Raw genomic sequence first — 18745 nt, 5'->3', positions numbered from 1 at the left:
TGTAAAACCACAGTCACACATACGGCGCAGATAGCTACGTTTAGCTACGGATAGAAACGTAGTAATCCGTATCGATCCGTACCTGAGTCGTACGGACTAGTACGGATTGATACGGGTTACTACTTTAAGGTACGGCTCAGGTACGGATCGATACGGTTTCTATCCGCGGCTGGACGTAGCTATCCGCGCCGTATGTGTGACTGTGGTTTTAATGAATCGGAAAAATTAAATACTCCTGGTAGAGGATCACACAAAAATGCGTAAAATTATACACAAAAAATCGGACCAACAGTTTCATACAAGAATATTTTTTGAAGTTTCCATTACAGACATTCATTAGCGCAGAGAATAATGACCACGAACCCCCCCCCCCCCCCCCCCCCCCCCCCCCCCCCCCCCCCCCCCACCCACCCAACCCCACACACACACTGGAAGCCATCTATTTTAAACTATGCATAATAACTTGAACAGTCTATGTAGATACCATTTGTATGCAATTATGTCAAAATAGGACCAGAAGTTTAGAGAGGAAATAACGTTATAAAAATTTTCTACTTCTAGCTCTGACGGACCCTATGTATAACCAAGATTTACCGTTTGAAGTGCTTTGGTAGAGGACCGTCCAAGAAACATCCAGGCAAAGTTTTTTTTTTTTTTTTTTTTTTTTTTTGTCAAGTTTCATTTATTGATTTGGGAGAGATGTCGCTTAGAAACAATGCTGATGACGGACGGACAGATGCACGCTCACACAACGGACACAGCCTGATCACAATAGCTTGCCATGAGCCAGTAAGTAATCATTTTGATGTACTTAGTCTTTATAAAGAATTAAGAAAGAGTCTAAATTACAACATTTTGTCACAGCTATGAAGCTTTTAGACGAAAATGGACGAAATCGGTATTTTTTCCACGTAACGTTCAAAATCCGTAATTTTATGTTTCGTTGTTTGATTACATCATTTGACCCTCGTTTCGTCAATTTTAGGGGTTTATAATCGGTTCGATTGATACAGTATGTCTGCTTTTGAAAAGATAAAAGATAAGGTCTAGATTTCTCGGATTTACTCGAAAACTTGTAGCGTAGAAAATTAACAATGTGATGTCGATGGCGTCGTGTCCAGTCTGACTAAAATACATCTCCAAATACGTTACGCTTATGGTCTGAAGACGTGCTATTGATAACTTCGTTCTGACTACCATTTCGCTAGCAAATTAGAGCCTTACTTACAACATTTTGTATGTGAAAGTATAGAAGTTTAAAAATTTATATTTAGCTTGGGTTTTTATTTATTTAAAATTCTTATGACGACCATATCGCGACTACGCCCTTGTGATTTGAGAGAAATCATTTGTCATGGTACGGACTTGGTCACGTAAGGTATCAGAAGGTTAGCTCAGTCGGTAGGGCACTCGCCCTTTAAGCGAAAGGTTTCGGGTTCGAGCCCCGGAATGGCTGCACATTTTTTCACCCTTTGATATTCGATGCTATTTAGATGGTTCAGCCAAATGCTTGTTGAAACAAATCGTCTGATTGGCTCAAATGAAAATAGATTTGCGAAAATAAAAATAGCAATACCGGAAATTTGAAATATACAGAAGACAATTGTGAATGGGTCATTCTTAGATCTTCGTTTAGAAGATCAAGTACGTTAGTCAGATTGCGACGTGTCTTACTTGCCAGTACAAAGAACGTAATAATTGCGCACACATAGCTTGTTGCCAAAAAACAAAATGATCAAAAAACAAAATAAAAGCTTAATAAGGTTAGACTATATTTTGCTCCCTATCAGGTTAAGCAGAAGCCTAAAAAACTCTTTTTCTATTTTATATTTATGAAACTATAAACTATCACTAATTTTGAGCTAAAAGTTTTATCATTCACATGTAAAAGACTGACATACTTTTAACCTTAACCCAATTCGTTATCTTATATCTTCATGTAAAGTTAAAATTAATGTTCAACTATCGGTCAGTGCATTTATTGCCAACATTTCTCAAACTTGTTTTGCCAGTATTTTGCAAGATGGAATTAATTTACGGCATCGCATGTTTATTTGTCAGTTTAGTTTTGTTTCCTGTGTCAAGCTTCTCAGATGATCCAGATACACAGAAATTATTAGCCATCTTAGCTGAGCAACGCCATGATATTTTGCAGTTGAAAGAAACGGTGTTGCGCGTAGAAAATGACAACAAAGAACTAAACAAGGAAATTCATTCTCTCAAAGGGAAAATAGAACATCACACAAGCCATAATGCTAGCACTGCAAATATGTCTCCACGACACAAAAGACGTGAGTATGAAATTAATGTTCCTTAACTTCATTGCTGAAAATTGTTCTGTTAAAGCAAGTCATCTCGTATATTCAAATGTTTTCAGTTAATTTAGGATTACAGATTAGTACTAGTACATATATTAAAAATATATTAAAGACGAATTGACTTTAAACCCAGTAAAACATACGTTCAAATTTTACGGCTTTTTTCATCACATCGTAGCATTTGATTGAGATTTGAATACAACATTCACTTAGGTTTGATTTGTCTTGCAAATAGTGCAGTCCGTATCATCAGAAAAAGAAGCGTATTTTTTTAAAAACGCTTTGCAATTTCGGCGCTAAGCGATCTAACTTTTCCAAAATAAATTCGAACTTGTGAAACGCATTTCTTTTATTTTTCAGTATTGCTTGATCCATTGAATGAATACACAGAAAACCAAAGAGTAGCTTTCACCCCCAACTATCAAAAACACATGACGAACCTTGGCAACAACCAACCAATAGTTTTTGACGCAATCGTGACGAACGTTGGACAGCACTACTCTCCAAACACTGGCGTATTTACTGCACCAACCAATGCCACTTTCTATTTCTTTGCGAGTATTATGAGCCACTCCGGTAAGGCACTCGAGTCTGAGATAGTCAAGAAAGGAGTAAGATGGTGAAGATGTATTCATATGATACCGCACACGAGCAAAGGCACCAATAGTGTGGTCCTTCAGCTTAGTGCTGGAGACGAAGTCTGGGTTCGTCATACCTTAATGTTGGCACAATGGTGTACGGAAATACCTGGTCTACGTTCTCAGGTTTCCAAATATCTGACAGTTATTATCTGTAAATGAATACAGAATATAAATAATATTTCAGATATTAACCAGGGTTGAATGATTTTCTTATGTTTCCGTTTATTATATTTGCCCTTATATCCGTGAAGAGGCAAACACTATTGCCATGACAAAAGATGCACGCAACAAATGGGTACTATATTGCCGTTTTATTAGACGCAACAAATAGGCACTAATGCCGTGACAATAGATAAACACAACAAATAGGTATATGTACTATTGCGGTAACAATAGATGCACACAACAACCAAGCTCTACTGCCGTTACAATAGATAGGCACTTATAGATCATCACTTACCCCTTGCCCCGCCCCCTCCCCCTCCCTTAATTTTTCATGGTCTGCTACCCTAACATGACCCATATTTGCTCTCTCTTGCCCGAACATTAAATCACTACTTTCGGTTTCCACCTTCAAAGTAGAATTGGAGTAAGATCTTGAAACCGGTCTTATTTCATGCAGAATACATTCTAGCAGCGAAAATTTGCACAGTTTTGTAATGAATTACCGATCTTATTCCTATATCTATACATTCGTTTTAAGTAGAGATGTCAGTCAATCGTTTATTTTCAAGCGTTGTCACTATCTTAAGCCTTACCGTGCTAGACACGCTTAATCCTGCCTTGCGACCAGCTTAGATCACGATCAGCCTGCACAACCGTGCAGTCTGATCATGATCTACACTGTTCGCCATTCAGTCAGTACCTTTTTTGTATGTACCCTATTCAACAGTTAATGCTACTGTCCAAACTGAAAGATGGACAAGTTCATTATAGAAATTTAGCATGGAAATGGTTAATAAATAGACGGGTCCCTCTACAAAAACATACTGTTTTCGTGCTAAGTCAGAAACATTAAAACACGTTTGCTTCGTGTTCTTCCAATTAGCCTGAATGTAAACATGGAGAAAAAAACAAAAGGATAAATACTGGAAACTGAAAAAAACAATTCTCCCTTTGTATGCAATATGTACCGATGTGCATAGATTGGTCGATAATGCGTAGAAAGTTTGCGAGGAACATTGTGGGCGATAACTAATATTCTTAGAGATACATCTTTTTATTTGATTCTAAAGAGAAAAACATTGTCTATAATTAGTCAAATGGTTATTGCGATTTATGACATAGAGTGGTGATACAAGTATATCATCATGATTTTCAGTCTGGGTGTGAGTAATCTTTTTCGATGATGTCGATGATCTTAGAAAATGAATATCATGTTTTTATATATAATTACACATCCTTTAATTATTGGCAAATAGTTTTTTGGAATAATCTTTAATTTAGTAGCAGTTTCTTTTTTCATACGAAGTAAGCAGAGTTTCAATTTCATACTACACTTATGCGTACATAGAGCAGTCAGTCAGGTATTTGGAAATGTGCAAGTCATATTTTATTCAGTTATCGAAAACCTGCATATGCCCCTTAAGCCCAAAATTTTACGACCGCATAAAATTTGTTAATTAACTAGCTGTAAAAAAACTTTTTAATTTAAGTCCAATAATTTTGATGCACTTGAAAAATAATTTTAATAAACATTTACATAATTGGCAATTAAAAAGGAATGATTATGTGTAAGTAGGGACATCGTAGGAATGCTTAATAATATCAAAAGTTCTTAACTGTTCTTATTAGACAACTGGATAATCCCAGCGTACAAACCAACCCATGTTTCGTGTTTGAATTTCTGGAATACTCGGAAATTTTCGACTGAATATATGTTAATATAACAGCAGCGTTTTCTGTCAAACTCTTCTTATTTATGCTCCGACAGCTACATAAGTAAGGAAAAATAGGACGAGTTCTGTACTCTATCCAAGATATAACAATAATTTACGATGAAAAAACAACACATCCATTGCTGCTGTAACAATTCGCTTAATTAGTGCGATGTGGATGCCTTTTAAAACACCGTAGTGTTAATTAATTTGGATATGTACCAAGAATCGTGTCTGTTTTAAACAAAACAACATGATTATTTGAACATTTTGTTTATAAAACAACTCTGAAAATAAATTTATAGATATAATTATTTTCGTATATATCGTGACGACTATCCATGCCACAACTGAATTATCATCAGAACATATTTTGGAAGCCTCGGAGAAAGAACGGAAAACCAAAATGAATACTGTAATTATATTGCTTGTAATCGCTGTTGTTACATCACTGGAAGTAAATGCAAATGAACCACAATGTGCCTGCTCGAAATTTCACTATGAAGAACATATGTTAGAGAAAATGGTGAGAATGGAATTTGCCATGGAAAATATGAAGAACGAAATGAACGACGCGAAGACTAGTGTAACGAAGACAGTGGAAGTCGTCTTAAAGCAGAGCACGAAAAAACTTTAAAGAAGAACGGTAAGTCTATTGAGAGTACAAAACAAACTAAATGACAAAAAATGAAACTTAATGACAAAAAGATGGATAAACAAACAATTAGGCACAATTTTGAATGTTAAACGTGTGAAAAAAAAATTAATTTCATTTAGACAGTGTTTAAATAAAATTTTGAAAAGACCGGTAACTATATATATTTAACAGATTGTGGAATGAAAGCGTTTTACATTATTTAATGTTAATACAGAAGATTGGTATATTAATGCATATGAAATATTACAAACGAGCCTGGCCGGTTTGGATAAAAATTCCGAACTAAAACCGAGTACCACTACTGAAAAGAAGTTCTGCATATTTCAGTGCATTTTAAGTTTACGACATGTAAATAATTGCCTATTTACGTTTCTGGAATTCCGTTACCATGCAAACCATAGAAAATTATATTCGTCATCAATATCCTTTCTTTTTACAATACATTTAACTATATCTGGAGACGGGAACGACTTTACACAATCGTCATTTGTTTAATAATCTTAAATACACTGTAAAGTATATTATTTTGTCTTGTACATAGTATATTATATACAATATACAATTAAACATGTTATCACGTGTAAAAGTGCAAGTTAAAATAGTGCTGAGGACGAATAATACATTCGATTTTATAAATAGTATCTCAGTACTGACACTTATTTGTAGCCTGCACCGAAACATATAAGATAAGTTTATCTTGTACATGCATTAAGGGTGCCAGGTAAGGTCAATTGCAATAAGGATGTATCAAACATAAATGACAACATAGTTGACAAATGAATAAAATGAACCGTAGGTATCATATACAAAGGTGTCATTCAGACCATCTTCATGGCAGCACACTCTGAGTTGCGCAGTGAGCAACATATCACTGTCCTCTTCCCCACGGCGGTGTCCTGCGCAGGTGTAGGTTCCCCTGGTTGACGACTCCAATAGCTTTACAATGACATCTGTGAAAAAATTGGACATTCATATATATTAGGCACAAAGCAACAAGTAACCATTAGCAATAATAATGGTATTTCTTATTTCAATGAATTCTTTAATATATTTAGCTAAATTGTTTTTAAAAGGTCCTTTTAGTTGTAGTAATCAGTACAATAAATGTCATTATTATTGACCTATTGAAAAAATACATCTTACGATATTTCTTTCTTATATCAATATAATAATGGCATATTAAGATGAAATGATATTCGTCTTTAATATCTAATGTACCGCAACAAATGCAGTATCTTTTTCTACTTTGGCCATATTTCCAGATTGTATTCTAAGAGCGTGTGGAAACTCTTATTTTTGTAACATTGATTAAGATTGAAGGATAAAATGTTCTTGCAAATACATGCACAAAATAACTATCATATCATAGCAGAATGAATATTTGTTGTAAGCCATTTCGATATTAAAAACAAAGTAATGTTTTCTTTTTTCTCTCAAACAGATAACATACGCCCTGCCTTCACAGCTAAATTGTCCGCTCATCTTACAAAGCTTGGACACAACCAGCCAATCATCTTTGACAACATCGTGACCAACATCGGACAAGCCTATTCAGGAACCACAGGGAAATTCACTGTGCCAAAGGACGGCCTCTATTATGTCATTGCAACCATATTGAGTTTTTCTGGACAACATGTGGAAACCGAAATGGTTAAAAATGGAGAATCTATGGTGCAAATATATTCATATGGCAAATCTCACGATCAGGGAACGAGTGGGGTTGTTTTACAGCTGAACGCCTCTGATGAAGTTTGGGTTAGAAATACGAGAATAGATGGCAAAAATGTGTATGGTTACAATTGGTCTACATTTTCCGGGTTTCAAATTTAATAATGTTATTCATCATTTAGTTTTTAAAAGGATATAGTCTCAATGGTCGATATTCACACAACGGCGCTCTGATTTTTTTTTTGTTTAATGTGGAAACAGATACTACATATTTATAAAGCAAAGGAAGAAAGCGTACTTCATGTGGGCCGGTGGTCTAGTGGTAACACGCTTGACTGTCACGCTTGACTGGGGTTCGAATCCCGGACCAGGCACTGGAAGTTTCTGAGATGCTCTATCTAACTGCCGTCGTTAATATGACTGAAAAATTGTTGAAAAAGACGTTAAACCCAAACACACAAACACCCACCTAACTAAGAGGCCTATACTGGTTCGTCATCACGTGTATCGATGCTATACACCGGGCACGTTAAAAGAACCAGACTGTCTATTTGCAAAGAGCTATGCTAAGTTAGCCGGACAGGCCTGTATCTAAATCTGTTCTCTGTATCTGTTCTGGGGGCTTTATCTCACTCTGTCCGTCTGTCCATCTGGTCAGATCGCTCTGAGTCTGTACTAGTAGAGGATGAATTTCGCGTCGTGTGTGGCTGTGTTTGCTATATGTAAAGGGCCTTTGAACGTGTTTATCATCAATGGTATAATAATAATAATAATAATAATAATAATAATAATAATAAAACGTGCGTTGTCCCTGGCATGTTTTTTACAGAATCATGTTAGATTTTAGATAAGCCTACACCAAATTTCAAATTTGCGAACTAGGAAATATGCGGGATATTCCACTATGGTAAATGTGATTTGAGAATAATGATTCATGCTAGTTTGATTACCTTTATAAACTTGAAGAGAGTAAAATGTTCTTGTAACATCAATCTTATTATCAGAAAAACTCCTGACATATGCATGTTTTAATATATTGTTTCTTTCACGAAAGTTTATTTTATTTCAAATGAAACTAAACTTTATGTGATTTTACTAAGACAAACGTTCTTTGTAAAACATGTGCATCAGTCCTTTATATTGTAAAGCAGTAGAAAAAAATCTTGCCTAGACAGTATTTGTTGTATTTTCAATATATGGACTGTGACGTTAACCAAAAAGTTCCATGATATCATCATATTCCTTATCAGTCCCCCTGGAGTTGACCGATTCCTTTCGATAAATGCATAATAAACACAGGCGTTTTGTATAATCATGACTTTTTAAACCACAGACTGATATATATTTGAGCCTTCATTAATATTACGCCAGCACAGGGTGTAATTATTTCGTCATATGAACAAAACGTCCTTGTTCCCAGATGAATTGTACGAATCTTTTCAAAGTACTTCGATACCACATATCTTAACGGTACCCTTGAAAATCATCATTTCATGTCGAAACCTTTGCGGAATTCGAGTTTTAGGGTGGGTTTGCGGGCCTGCTTACAGTTCATGCTAGGACAGTTCTAGAAGCCGAAGCAGTGACCTCCTTTGAAAAATAACTACCGGAACGGTACCCTTAAAATTTGTCATTCCTGAACAGGTCGGATCTTGTACAAATTTTGAGCTTTGATGATTTTGGGGCATCCAGATATTTTGCTTGCAATTCCTATAATTCCAAGCAGTGACTAATTTGAAAAGTAACTACCGAAACAACATTGAACGGTACTCTTAAAACCGACATTTCTTCGCTGGTGGGACCTGTGCGAAGTTGGAGTTTTGTATGATTTCGGAGGCCCGGTTTTACTTGCAATTCATGTTATGACAGTCCTAGAAGCCCAGGCGGTGACCTACTTTGAAAAAACATCTTTCGAAACGACTCAGAGCAGTATTTTTTAAAATCGTCATTTCTGCACAAATCAGATCCTGTGCGGAATTTGAGTTTTGAGACGATTTTAGGGACACAGATAGTTCGCTTGCAATTATGCTAGGACAGCCCTAGCAGCCCAATTATGACCTACTTTGAACAATATACTACAAAATATCCATAAAAATAGTCGGAAACATTGCGGATTTTGAGCTTTTGCAATTATTTATGATACCCGAAATAGTTTAAAAGTATATTTTTATAGGTATGTGCAGGCAATGTAAAGTGTGTGTGTTGGGGTTAGAAGGTAAGAGAAAGAAGTTGGTGAAATGATGAGATATATGTGATATGACAATATCAAACAAGCCGATTTTTCCACTACATTTCAAACAAGAAGATTTTTCCACTAGATACATAAAGGGAAAGGTGTCCACACACCTCAACGGTCGTTATTTTTTTTTTTTTTTTGACGAAACAGGATAACTTGTACTATTTTCGTAAAAAAAAAACACCCATGAAACAATTGTGTAAAATTGTTTTAATGATGGGCCTGCTATTTCTGACAAGAATATTGTTTAAGTTTTAAATATATACATATAAAGAAAAGTGGTCGCCATGTTTTCAACGAATCAGAATAATTTGAACAATAACTGTCGAAGGTCACACACGAAAGATTTATGTGAAATTATTTTAAAATCGAACAAGATATTTCACACAAAAAAAGATTCTTAAAGATTCCTCTAAACACATTATAGGAAACGTAACAATGCCCTTAGGTGGCCATGTTCTTAAATGAATTGGAATAATTTAAATACTCCTGGTAGAGGATCACACAAAAAAAATGCGTAAAATAATACAAAAAATAAATCGGACCAGCAGTTTCACACAAGAATATTGTTTGAAGTTTCCACTATATACAGCAGAGAAAAAATGTCCACCCCCTCACCCCCTCATCCCCACCTCCTGGCAGCCATTTTTTAAAATATGCGGAATAACTTGAACAGTCTATGTAGATACCATTTGTATGCAATTATGTCAAAATAGGACCAGAAGTTTAGAGAGGAAATAACGTTATAAAATTTTTCTACTTCTAGCTCTGGCTGACCCTTTGTATAACCAAGATTTACTGTAGAAAATTAACAATGTGATGTCGACGGCGTCGTGTCCAGTCTGACTAAAATACATCTCCAAATACTCTACGCTTAGGATCTGAAGACATGCTATTGATAGCCTCGTTCAGACTACCATTCCGCTAGCCAATCAGAGTCTTACTTACAACATTTTGTATGTGAAAGTATAGAAGTTTAAGAGTCTATATTTATCTTTGTTTCATATTTACATTTCTTATGACGACCATACCGCGACTACGCCCTCGTGGTTTGAGAGAAATCATTTGTTATGGTACGGACTTGATCACGTAAGGTTTCAGAAGGTTAGTTCAGTCGGTAGGGCACTCATCTTTTAAGCGAGAGGTCTCGAGCTCGAGCCCCGGAATGACTCCATATTTTTCACACCCTTTGATATTCGATGCTATTTAGATGATTCAGCCAAATGCTTGTTGAAACAAAATCGTCTGATTGGCTCAAATAGAGACAGATTTGCGAAAATAGAAATAGCAATACCGGAAATTTGAAATATACAGAAGACGATTGTGAATGGATGGGTCATTCTTAGATCTTCGTTAAGAAGACCAAGTACTTTAGTCAGATTGTGTCGTGTCTTACTTGCCAGTACAAAGAACGTAATAATTGCTCACACATAACTCGTTGCCTAAAAACAAAATGATCAAAAAACAAAATCTTAATGAAGTTAGACTATATTTGCTTCTATCAAGTTAAGCAGAAGTCTAAGAAACTTTTTTTTTCATTTTGTATTTTTGATACTATAAACTATCACTTATTTTTAGCTAAAAGTTTCATCATTCACATGTAAGAGACTGACATACTTTTAACCTTAACCAAATTCGTTATCTTATATCTTCATGTAAAGTTAAAGTTAATGTTCAACTATCGGTCAGTGCATTTTTTGCCAACATTTCTCAAACTTGTTTTGCCAGTATTTTGCAAAATGGAATTAATTTACGGCATCGCATGTTTACTTGTCAGTTTAGTTGTGGTTCCTGTATCAAGCTTCTCAGATGATCCAGATACACAGAAAATATTAGCCATCTTAGCTGAGCAACGCAATGAGATTTTTCAGTTGAAAGAAACGGTGTTGCGCGTAGAAAATGACAACAAAGAACTAAAGAAGGAAATTCATCATCTCAAAGGGAAAATAGAACACCACACAAAGCATAATGCTAACACTCTAAAAATTGCAAAAATGTCTCCACGACAAAAGGCGTGAGTATGAAATTAATGTTTCTTAGCTTCATTGCTGAAAATTGTTCTGTTAAAACAAGTCAGCTCCTTTTATGTTCAAAAGTTTTCAGTTAATTTAGGATTCCAGATTAGTATTAGTACAATTATTAAGAAATATAATAAAGAAGAAATGACTTTAAACCGAGTAAAACATACATTCAACCGGCTTTGTTCATCACATCGTAGCATTAATTTGATTGAGATTTAAGTATTAAATTCACAAAGGTTTGTTTTATCTTGCATACATTTATGAAAACGCTTTGCAATTTCGACGCTTAGTGAGTGATCTAACTTTTAAAAAATCAATTCGAACCTTGTGAAATGCATTTCTTTTATTTTTCAGTACTGCTTGATCCACTGAATGAACACACAGAAAACCAAAGAGTAGCTTTCACCGCCAAACTATCAAAACACATGACGAACCTTGGCAACAACCAACCAATAGTTTTTGACGCAATCGTGACGAACGTTGGACAGCACTCCTCTCCAAACACTGGCGTATTTACTGCACCAACCAATGCCACTTTCTATTTCTTTGCGAGTATTAATAGCCACTCCGGTAAGGCACTCGAGTCTGAGATAGTCAAGAATGGAGCAAGAATGGTGATGATGTATTCATATGATACCGCACACGAGCAAGGCACCAACAGTGTGGTCCTACAGCTTAGTGCTGGAGACGAAGTCTGGGTCCGTCATACCCTTTCAGTGGGTACAATGGTGTACGGAAATACCTGGTCCACATTCTCAGGTTTTCAAATATCTGACAGTTATTATCTGTAAATGAATACAGAATATAAATAATCTTTCAGATATTAAACAGAGTTGAATGATTTTCTTATGCTTATCATTTTTGCGCTTGTATCCGTGAAGAGACAGACACTAATGCCGTGACAAAAGATGCACGCAACAAATGGGTATTATTGCCGTTTTATTAGATAGATATAAAAATAGGCACAATGGCCGTGACAATAGACAGATCGTCACTTTTTCCTGCACCTACTTTTCATAGTATGCTACCCTAAAAATGACGCATATTTGCTCTCTCTTGCCCGAACATTAAATCACTACTTTCGGTTTCGACCTTCAAAGTAAAATTGGAGTAAAATCTTGAAACCGGTCTTATTTCATACAGAATACATTCTAACCGCGAAAATTTGCACATTTTTGTAATGAATTGCCGACTTATTGCTATATCAGTACATTTGTTTTAAGTATAGATGTCAGTCAATCGTTTACGTTCAAGCGTTGTCTTAACCCTTACCATGCTAGACACGCTTAATCCTGCCTTGCGACCAGTTTAGATCACGATCAGCCTGCACAACCATGCAGTCTGATCATGATCTACACTGTTCGCCATTCAGTCAGTACCTTTTTTGTATGTACCCTATTCAACAGTTAATGCTGCTGTCCAAATTGAAAGATGGACAAGTTCATTATAGAAATTTAGCATGGAAATGGTTAATAGATAGACGGGTCCCTCTACAAAAACATACTGGTATCGTGCTGTAGCTAGAAACATTCCAACACGTGTGCTTCGTGTTCTTCCAATTAGCCTGAATGTAAACATGGAAAGAAAAAAGAACAATAGGATAAATACTGGAATCTAAAACAAAAAATTCGTCCTTTGTATGCAATATGTACCGGTGTGCATAGATTGGTTTATAATGCGTAGAAAATTTGCGAGGAACATTGTGGGCGATAACTAATATTCTTAGAGATAAATCTGTTTGCTTGATTCTAAAGAGAACAAGAAAATTGGAAGACGCTTTGTTAAATCTGGGGACACTGCCCCCCAAAACCGTGTCTATATTAGTCAAATGGTTATTGCGATTTATGACATTACAGGTTCCATTTCCTTTTTGGAATCGCAATTTGAACCGAACATAAAAAGTGGTGATACAAGTATGTCATCATGATTTTCAGTCTAAGTGTGAGTAATCTTTTTCAATGTCGATGATCTTGGATAATGGATATCATGTTTTTATATTATGTTTCTCATCTTTTAATTATTGACAAATAGTTTTTTAAAACTTTCTTTTATTTAGTAGCAGTTTCTTTTTTCATACGAAGTAAGCAGAGTTTCAATTTCATACTATACTTATGTGTACATATAGCAGTAAGTCATTACTAATATGTGCAAAATGTGCAAGTTATATTTCATTCAGTTATCGGAAACCTGCATATGCCACTTGAGCCCAGAATTTTACGACAACATAAAATTTGCTAATTTACTAGCTGTAAAAGCCTTGTTAATTTAAGTCCAATAATTTTGATGCACTTGAAAAATGGATTTAATGAAACATTTACATAATTGGCAATTAATAAGGAATGATTATGTGTAAGTAGGGCCATCTTAGAATTGCTTAATAATACCAAACATTCCACTGTTCTTACATATTAGACAACGGATGTCCCAGATTACAAATTTCGTGTTTGAATTTCTGGAATACTCGGAAATTTGAAATTTTCAACTGAATCTATGTTAATATAACAGTAACTTTTTCTGCAAACTCTTCTTATTTATGCTGCGACAGCTACATAAGTAAGAAAAATAGGACGAGTTCTATACTTTATCCAAGATATAACAATAATTTACCATGAAAAAAACAGCACATCCATTGCTGCTGTAACTGATTCGCTTAATGTGATGTGGATGCCTTTCAAAACACCATAGTGTTAATTAATTTGGACATGTACCAAGAATCGTGTCTGTTTTAATCAAAACAACATGATTATTTGAACATTTTGTTTATGAAACAACTCTGAAAATAAATTTATAGATAGAATTATTTTCGTATATATCGTGACGACTATCCATGCCACAACTGAATTATCATCAGAACATATTTTGGAAGTCTCGAAGAAAGAACGGAAAAATTAAAATGAACACTGTAATTATATTGCTTGTAATCGCTGTTGTTACATCATTGGAAGTAAATGCAAATGAACCACAATGTGTTTGCTCGAAATTTCACTATGAGGAACAAATGTTAGAGAAAATGGTGAGAATGGAATTTGCTGTTGAAAATATGAAGAACGAAATGAACGACGCAAAGACTAGTGTAACGAAGACAGTGGAAGAATTCAGTCGTCTTAAAGCAGAGCACGAAAATTCTTTAAAGAAGAAAGGTAAGTCTGTTGAGAGTACAAAAAGAAATAAATGACATAAAGACAAGACAAACTTAGTGACAAAAAATGGATCATAAACAAACAGATACATACAATTTTGAATGTAAATCGTGCACCAATATTTAATTTCATTTAAACACTGTTCAAATAAGATTTTAAAAAGACTGGTAACAATATAAATCTAAAACATATTGGAATGTAATCGTTTTACATTATCTAATACAAAAGATCAATATATTAATGCATATGAAATATTACATACAGCAAGACAAGAAAGGGCCTTGCGCCTTTGGATAAATTCCGAACTAAAACCGATATGATATTTTAAATTCATAAACCAACACAGTTTTGTAAAAACAGATTTCGCTTTAATAAGCTTCTACATTTGACAAGTATATGAAATACACAATGATATATGAAATACGGAATTGACGTCAACGGTCATACGCCACAAATGGCTCATAAAAGTGCATCATGAAATAATACGTCTATGTGTATTCAAATACTATACATTATTACACAATTCTTCAATGTAAATAGTTGTAGACGTTATCATTTAGATAATACACATTCACTCGTCATTAATTAACTGCATAAAATGATAGCACAGAGACTCGGCCAGGAAATAGCATTCAAAGAAGTGAATATTACAGTTAATTATTGAGGATTCAAATACAAAAGTTTTAAAGGTAACAGAGATTCTACAGTGAAAGAAAAGAAATCATAATGCCTTGATTAAGCCAAACTTTGTTATTCATCCTTGCTTTATATATATATATAGAGAGAGAGAGAGAGAGAGAGAGAGAGAGAGAGAGAGAGAGAGAGGAATGACAATAAATTAATAAAAGATAATGCAACATTTTCAAAAAGTGTACAAAGTTGTAAGTAAATACTACTCTATATGTGCTAATTTATTCATTTTATAGTGTAAAGAATATACAGAAAGCCTATGTATCTGTATCAAACATGCAACATTTGATGAAAAACTTGGGTCACATATACTGCTGATATCAAATTTATGACTGATCATACGTTTCGACACAAGTTGATGCGTTTGACCGACATATTGTACTTTACTCCTTTTACATGTAATTAAATAAATAACATCACTAGACGTGCAGTTTCCATCGAAAACATTTTGAAAGTTTTCCCTGTATTTGTACTCGTAAATGTATCACTTTCAATAATACTGTTATAATGCGTACATCTGCGTCTGTTACATCTACTAAAACCGAGTATCTCTACTGACAAGAAGTTCTGCATATTTCAGTGCACTAGGTCTACGACATGCAAATAATTACATATTTCTGTTTTTTAAATTAATAATACATTTATAATGATCTATTCGCCATCTATATCCTTTCTTTTTAACAAAGTATACAATACAGCTGATGATACATTTAACTATATTTGGAGAGGAACAACTTTACTCAATCGTCATTTGTTTCATGATTTTTTTAGATAATACATCTTTGAAAAACAATCTAGACATTTTTCACATGCGGAAATATTAAACATGGCCACACGGTCGAATTTTTCATTGTAAAACCATTTCTATATAAAAAAAAAAAATATTCACATTTAATGGAATAAGTATCGATAGAAAAGTCTAAGTGATGTTTCCGTTTTTTCTCAAACAGATAGCATACGCCCAGCCTTCACAGCCGGATTGTCCGCTCATCTTACAAAACTTGGACACAATCAGCCAATCATCTTTGACAATATCGTTACCAACATCGGACAAGCCTATTCAGGAACTACTGGGGTGTTCACCGCGCCAAAGGACGGCGTCTATTATTTTGCCGCAACCATACTGAGTTTTTCTGGACAGTATGTGGAAACCGAAATTGTTAAAAATGGAGAATCTATGGTGAGACTATATTCGCAAGGCAAATTTCACGATCAGGGAACGAGTGGGGTTGTTTTACAGCTGAACGCCTCTGATGAAGTTTGGGTTAGAAATATGAGAACAAATGGCGAAAATGTGCATGGTTCCAACTGGTCTACATTTTCCGGTTTTCAAATTTAACAATGTTATTCATTTTTCAGTTTTTGAAAGATTATAGTCTCAATGGTCGAGATTCACACAATAACGGTGCTGTGATTCCTTGGTTAATGAGGAAACAAATAGCTACATATCTATAAAGCGAAGGAAGATAGCGTACTTCACGTGCGTTGTGTCTGACATGTTTTCAAACACTCATTTAGTAAATTACAGAACCATGTCAAAGTTTAGGTTATCCTGCACCAAATTCAAATTAGTGAACTAGGAGATATGCGGGATATTCCACCATGGTAAAATGTGATTGGAGAATAATGATTCATGCGAGTTTGATTACCTTTTATAATTGAAGAGTAAAATGTTCTTGTAAATATATGCACAAGATAATAATCATCTCATCAGAAAATCTCCTGACATGTGCATGTTTTAATATATTGTTTCTTATATGAAAGTTTTTTTTATTTCCAAAGAAACCAAACTTTAGGTGATTTTAGTAAAACAAAAGTTTTTTGTAAAACATGTGCCTCAATCCTTTATGTTGTAAAGCGGTAGAAAAAAATATTGCATAGACAGTATTTTTTGTATTTGCAATATATGAAATGTGGTAATTGACGTTGACCAAAAAGTTCCATGAGATCAACATATTCTTTATCAGAAACCCTCGAATTGACCGATTCCTTTCGATAAATGCGTAATAAATACAGGCGTTTTGTATAATCATGACTTTTTAAACCAAACACTGATATATATTTGAGCCTTCACAAATATTACGCCAGCATTGGGTGGAATTATTTCGTCATGTGAACAAAACGTCATTGTTCCCAGACGAATTGTACGCATCTTTTCAATGTACTTCAATACCACTTAACTTAAAGGTACCCTTGAAAATCATCATTTCATGTCGAAACCTTTGCGGAATTCGAGTTTAAGGGTGAGTTTGCGGGCCTGGATATTTTGCTTGCAGTTCATGCTAGGACAGTTCTAGAAGCCGAAGCAGTGACCTCCTTTAAAAAAGAAATAACGGAACGGTACCCTTAAAATTTGTCATTTCTGAACAAGTCGGATCCTGTACAAATTTTGAGTTTTAATGATTTTAGGGCACCCAGATATTTTGCTTGCAATTCATGCTATGGCAGTCTTATAATTCCAAGCAGTGACTAATTTGAAAAGTAACTACCGAAACAGCATTGAACGGTATCCTTCAAACCGTCATTTCTTCGCTGGTGGGACCTGTGCGAAGATGGAGTTTTGTATGATTTCTGGGGCCCGGTTTTACTTGCAATTCATGTTATGACAGTCCTAGAAGCCCAGGCGGTGACCTACTTTGAAAAACATCTTTCGAAACGGCTCAGAACAGTATTTTTTAAAATCGTCATTTCTGCACAAGTCAGATCCTGTGCGGAATTTGAGTTTTGAGACGATTTTAGGGACCCAGATAGTGTGCTTGCAATTATGCTAGGACAGCCCTACGAGTCCAATCATGACCTACTTTGAAGAAATTACTACAAAATATCCATAAAAATATTCGGAAACAGTGCGGATTTTGAGCTTTTGAAATTATTTATGGTACCCGAAATAGTTTAAAAGTATCTTTTTAATAGGTATGTGCAGGTAATGTAAAGTGTGTGTGTTAGGGTTAGAGGGTTAGAGAAAGAAGTTGGGGAAATGATGTGATATATGGGATATGACAATATCAAACAAGCTGATTATTCCACTACATTTTAAACAAGAAGATTTATCCACTAGATACATAAAGGGAAAGGTTTCCACACACCGCAACGGCCGTTTTTTTTGTTTTTTTTTTTTTTTTTTTTTTTGACGAAACTGGATAACTTGTACTCTTTTCGTAAAAACACCCATGAAACAATTGTGTCAAATTGTTTTAATGCTGGGCCTGCTATTTCTGACAATAACATTGTTTAAGTTTTAAATTTATACATATAAAGAAAAGTGACAACGCCCTCTGGCCGCCATGTTTTCGACGAATGAGAATAATTTGAACAATATTTGTCGAAGGTCACACACGAACGATTTATGTGAAATTATTTTAAAATCAAACGAGGTATTTCACACAAAAAAGATTCTTAAAGATTCCTCTAAACACATTATAGGAAACGTAACAAAGCTCAAAGGTGGCCATGTAAAACCACAGTCACACATACGGCGCAGATAGCTACGTTTAGC

General features: G+C 34.9%; 2 protein-coding genes across 2 annotated transcripts; both read left to right on the top strand.

The window, feature by feature from the left end:
• The first annotated feature begins 1925 nt into the window (after window positions 1–1925).
• On the top strand, window positions 1926–2957 carry LOC128546931 (uncharacterized). Its single transcript, XM_053518344.1, has 2 exons — window positions 1926–2291; window positions 2679–2957. The coding sequence occupies exons 1-2, from the start codon at window positions 1955–1957 to the stop codon at window positions 2939–2941; spliced, it is 600 nt and encodes a 199-aa protein (XP_053374319.1). The 5' UTR covers window positions 1926–1954; the 3' UTR covers window positions 2942–2957.
• An 11223-nt stretch (window positions 2958–14180) lies between these two features.
• Window positions 14181–17136, top strand: LOC128546663 (complement C1q and tumor necrosis factor-related protein 9A-like). The gene is made up of 2 exons (XM_053517734.1): window positions 14181–14559; window positions 16200–17136. The coding sequence occupies exons 1-2, from the start codon at window positions 14247–14249 to the stop codon at window positions 16586–16588; spliced, it is 702 nt and encodes a 233-aa protein (XP_053373709.1). The 5' UTR covers window positions 14181–14246; the 3' UTR covers window positions 16589–17136.
• Window positions 17137–18745: the final 1609 nt, after the last annotated feature.

Source organism: Mercenaria mercenaria, chromosome 11, assembly GCF_021730395.1.
Source record: "Mercenaria mercenaria strain notata chromosome 11, MADL_Memer_1, whole genome shotgun sequence".
Classification (NCBI taxonomy): Eukaryota; Metazoa; Mollusca; class Bivalvia; order Venerida; family Veneridae; genus Mercenaria; species Mercenaria mercenaria.
Note: the sequence above shows the minus strand (reverse complement) of the source record. Positions and strands in the feature narration are given on the sequence as shown.